We start from the raw sequence: 5,273 nt of genomic DNA, 5'->3' as shown, positions 1-5,273 counted from the left end.
CAAACTGTCTGATGGAGGGTGTCACACTTGTGTCCTTATACAAATTTAGCAAATCCTTTAAAAAGAGCGCAGTTCTCTCCTGAACTGAAGATTGGACTTGTAATAATATAAACTCATAATTCTTCAAGGGGTAGCTCAATCAAATAAAATGTAGTTCTGTGCAGTTGGTTCACATCAAGCTTTCTAAACAATTCCTAAATGTAATATTTAGCACTGATATGCAAAAACTTTATTTGTGAGTCATTGTTTGGCAAATCAAACCCGAAAATAAGACATTATCTCCTTAGAAATCCAAGGCTCCTGTTGTTTCTGTGACTGCTATTATTTCTGTAGGCATTACCATCACACTGCTGTTCCCAAAGGTCTCCTTGTCATGCAGCAGGTAAGTTTCAGGACAACTGGGAGTCATTGCAGAGGTGGTGGCAAAGATAGAGTTAGAAACATCAATGATGAGAGAGAATCATTGATTGGCTGCCTCCTGCCCTCCCCCTACTGGGGATCGAGCCCACAACCCAGGCATGTGCCCTTTGCCGGAATCGAACCTGGGACCCTTCAGTCCGCAGGCTGATGCTCTATCCACTGAGCCAAGCCAGCTAGGGTGGTGGCAATCTTCTGACCACTTCTGCAGCAATCCTCAGGTAAGCTTTGGCCTGGAAAAGAACAGACAAGTGTGTTCTATACTTCTCCCCAGCACACATCAACTGACTCAGGAACTGTTTACCAGCATTGTCCTTTGAATTTAATAGTAAAAAGGCTGAGCTGAAGAAATTCAGGAGAGAGGAGATACATTGTAGGTGGGACAGGGAAAATAATTGTAGATTACTTGGAGGCAACTACTTGGAAGGTGACTTTCTGAAAAAAAATATTTAGTACCAGCAATTACTGTTTTTCAAACTCTAATTCCTGAGTCAGCAAACGAGCAACCTAGTCTAGCTGCAGAAAAATTATGCCTCCCTCTTCTGACAAATTAATATCCTGAGGTAGATTCTGCCAACAATTCTGTGGCATAAGAGTTGTTAGTCGTTTAAAGAGGACTATTACTTACCACCTTACAGTGTGTCTACAGAAACCATTTCTTTATTCTCTCTGAGAATGACACCTAGTACCAGCACAAGCACCTGGGGCTCCTCCACCTGGTGAGTTTTGGGGACCACGGATCACTGCCGCACTCTTCATCTCCGCACTCGCAGTGAAACACTCTGAGCAGCCCCCAGGCCACCGAGTGGGCCACCAACTAACCCAATGCCCACAGTGCAGTTTGAATAATGGTCATGACATTTGTATTTTAAGGGCTTTAAACAATTGCAATGTAAATTTTATTTCTTAATTCTTCCATTTTATCTATAAAAGTAACTGTAGGACAGAATAGTAAGACTTTCTAAAATTATTACTTTATACATTTATATACTTAGATTTGAGTATATGCTACTGCTACTCCAACTACTACAATTAATAGCAGCTAAAACTTAAGTACTTAACATTTTCCCAGTATTATTTCATTTATCCTTACAGCTACCCTAAGGGGTAAACTCTGTTATTATCCCCAATTTATAGACGAGAAAACCAAAACCCAGAAAGGTGAAGACTTTATAGCCAGTCTTAGATGAGCTGCCCAACTTCCTGACCTGCCCGGTATGAGAACTGTTTGAGGCCTAATGCAATGCTTTAAGTGTGTCTCACACATCTTTATTTAAAAAAACTATGCTTGAACCCTAGCATCTAAGTTATGCTTTATTTTACCAGGAAAATGTTAAAATTTCACTTCAGACCATTTTTAAAAAAAGAGTATCTCTCAAAGCATGAATAAGGACTTAATTTTTTTTTACTGAGTGCCTACTACACCAAGTACTTCACATAAGTAATCCCGCTTGTAAAATAAGCATCATGGGCTTAACTTGATTGAAACACTGGAAGTGGTGATCACAGAGTCTGTAGGCTGGGAAACATTCAACTCTGGGTCCAACTGACTCCAAAGCCCAGCTCCTTCTGCTACATCACATATGAAACAGTAAATCAAGATACAAGCAATTATAATTGTAATGCTTTGTCTAAGAATCGTTTTAGTCACTGCTATAGTTAACAAAAACAATAGCTTTTATTTAAAAATGGAAATAACAATCCAGTCGGTGTTGTTCAGTGGTTGAGTGTTAACCCATGAGCCAGGAGGTCACAGTTCGATCCCCAGTCAGGGCACATGACCCGGTTTTGGGTTCAATCCCCAGTGTGGGGTGTGTAAGAGGTGGCCAATCAATGATTCTCTCTCATCACTGATGTTTCTATCTCACTCTCCTCTCTCTCTCCCTCTCCCTTCCTCTCTCTGAAAGTCAATTAAAATATATTTTGGAAAAAAATTAAAATAATAATGAAAATAACATAGACTTAATAAAGAAATATTTCTCTTAAATCTAATATGCTGATTTTCAGCTAAGCATCTTTATGAATATCTTTTTAGTCTCCTAGTATCTTTTCTAGGTATTTATGTGTAAAATTTTCTGATGAAAATTTAAAGTTTACTAAGGCAAGCTGAGACAAGGTCATCATTCTATAATCTTTTATTCATACTTATGTTAAATTACAGACATACCTATCAGGTGGCACAAAATACTGAATGATTCCAAGATAATCAAATTTGCTACATTTAACTTTTGCTTTTTAATGGCCTATCTCCAAGCTTAAACTTTCAACATATGACACTTAAAGTAATGGTGTGATTATCATTTGCTGAGAAACCACTAAAAGTACTTACTTTAATAGTTTCAATTTCTATAAAACTGTTAAGATTGAATTTTTTTCAGCCAATGCAGTATTATTTCAACAAATATTTTTTTTTGTTTGTTTTACTGTGTGTGTAATGCATTGTTTCAGAGAATCAGTGGGATGTAATGATATAAAGGGAACATATAATAGCTCACTGGTGAAGAGTTGGGGCCTCTAAGTCAGACAAGCATGGTTTAAAATCTTAGTTCTGTTATTTACTAGCTCTGAGACCTTGGGCAAATTACTTAACCGTACTAGACTAATTTTCCACATCTATAAAATGGTTATAACAATAGTATCTACCTCAAAGGATTTGGGGAGTACTAAGTAAGAAAAAAGTATGTGAAGTATTGGCACAAAAGAAGCAGATAATAATAGTGGCCATTATTATTACTATTCTGTCCTCAAGTAATTTACAATTTCATTGAAGGACTCATATTAATATGTTCTTTCGGGCACTTTTCTTGACCAAGGAATAAGTAAAATAAATCCCTTTCTTTTGTTTAATCGATAACAAACAAAAAGCATACACATACACATCATATGTAAAAAAAAAATGTGATTTAGATTTCTCAAACTATTAATACTCTATTTCTCATCAACTCAACTTTACAGAGACTAATCCTCACCTATTCAAGGTCTTTGGACCACCCTGAAAAGGAGATAATATAGCTGGATCTTACCTGTCTGCTCTGTTATCCTATCTAATAAAGATGGAATATGCAAATTGACCATCAATTCTCGACAAAGATGGTGGCACCCACAGCCAATAAAGAGGGAATATACAAATTGACGTGACAAAGATGGCAGCAGCTGGGATGGTACGCAGGTGTTCCACCACGCCAAGGCCGCTCTGGGCCTCTGGGCAGCATGCAAAGGCGGAAAGCGGCTCTGGGCCTGAGTGAAGGCGGAAAGGCGGCTCCGAGCCAGAGCAAAGGTGGAAAGGCGGCTCCAGGCTGGAGCGAAGGCGGTGCCAGCAGCCAGGGGAAGGAAGGCCTATTCTTGCACGAATATTTGTGCATCGGGCCTCTAGTCTATATATATAAAAGCCAAGCGACTGGAACGGCAGAACGACTGGAACGACCAGAATGACCGGTCACTATGACATGCACTGCGGCAGCCAACCAGCCCAATTGGGGCCCAATCGGCCCCCAGCAACCTTCCAAAGCACTTTCCCCTGGCTGGCCTGGTCCCTGATTGGCCCCCCGACCCCAACTGTGGGCAGGGCAGGCTGGCCAACCGCCCATGGCCCCTACCCCTGGCTGGCACAACCCGATGGGCCCCCCATTGGGGTGGGACAGCTAGACCCCACCCGTGCATGAATTTGTGCACTAGGACTCTAGTTAATAAATAAAAGGAGGGAAGGTGGGTAAGAGATCAACCAAAGGACTTGTATGCATGCATATAAGCATAACAAATGGACACAGACAGTACAGGGGTGAGGGCATGTTCTGGGGCATGGGAGTGGCCAGGGAGAGGTCAATGGAAGGAAAAGGGAGACATATGTAATACTTTAAACACTAAGGAATTAAAAAAAAAAGTAAAAAGAGCAGTGGTTGAGTGTTGACCCATAAAACAAGAAGTCACAGTTCGATCCCCAGTAGGTGGCATGCAAGAGGCAGCCAATCGATGATGTTTCTCTCTCATTGATATTTCTATTTCTCTCTCCAAAAATCAATAAAACATATTTTTTTAAAAAAAGGAAATGGATGGCCACCAAAGTGTAAGAAGTTTTATAAAGAGCTTTGGTTATTTGTCTTTTGTTTTTAAAGATTTAAAGTTCTAATTTATCTTATATAGTCATTTTCATATTAAGACAATGAGGTATTAAGAAATTATAAGACGATAAAGTTTCCACTTATACAGTGGGGCCTTGACTTACGAGTGTCCCGACTAACGAGTTTTTCGAGATACGAGCCATCTCTCGGCCAATTTTTTGCTTTGAGTTGCAAGCTAAAATTTGGGTTACGAGCCAGCTTCAGATACCCTATTGCTAGTTGGCGCAGCGAACGTCACAGTGAACACCACCACATCAGCCCAGCATCACAATGAATGCTCGTTCACTTTAACGATTTGACATACGAGTAATTTGAGTTACGAGCTCCGTCACGGAACGAATTAAACTCGTAAGTCAAGGCCCCACTGTATGTAGAGACTAGATGAGGAGACAAGCCAGAATGTGTGCTGGCTGTCTTTGGAAGTTCTCCGTGTGCACCAACAGAATGCTGGCTCTAACGGAAGGCTTCAAGAACTCAGGTGGGAACCACTGCTGATACGCAAACTCCTCACGTAACTTGCATTGGGAAATAGGATATTTCTCACGTCAAGAAGGTGGTAACCCAGGTTGCAAAGCTCAGGATCTATTCCTGTCCACCTTCATCATCAATATGCAAGGCAATGAGGCACTGGATTTCCTCTTTTGGGTCACATACTCACACGCAGAGCACTCCAAGCCACGGTCGGCCCAAACACGCCTCTCCATGCGGGTGGGGCAAGGGTCTGGGAGAACTGTGCTG

The 5,273-nt window shown here is 40.9% G+C and overlaps 1 protein-coding gene across 1 annotated transcript in view; it reads right to left on the bottom strand.

The window, feature by feature from the left end:
• Window positions 1-535: 535 nt before the first annotated feature.
• LOC102765688 (iron-sulfur protein NUBPL-like) overlaps window positions 536-5,273 on the bottom strand; it is a 55,644-nt gene continuing 50,906 nt past the window's right edge. Inside the window, exon 5 of the mRNA XM_015563842.1 lies at window positions 536-650. Coding sequence (XP_015419328.1) covers window positions 594-650 — 57 coding nt within the window. The 3' untranslated portion in view covers window positions 536-593. The remainder of the gene's footprint in view (window positions 651-5,273) is intronic.

The sequence above is a fragment of the Myotis davidii genome, unplaced genomic scaffold, assembly GCF_000327345.1.
Source record: "Myotis davidii unplaced genomic scaffold, ASM32734v1 scaffold116, whole genome shotgun sequence".
NCBI classification, from domain to species: Eukaryota; Metazoa; Chordata; class Mammalia; order Chiroptera; family Vespertilionidae; genus Myotis; species Myotis davidii.
Note: the sequence above shows the minus strand (reverse complement) of the source record. Positions and strands in the feature narration are given on the sequence as shown.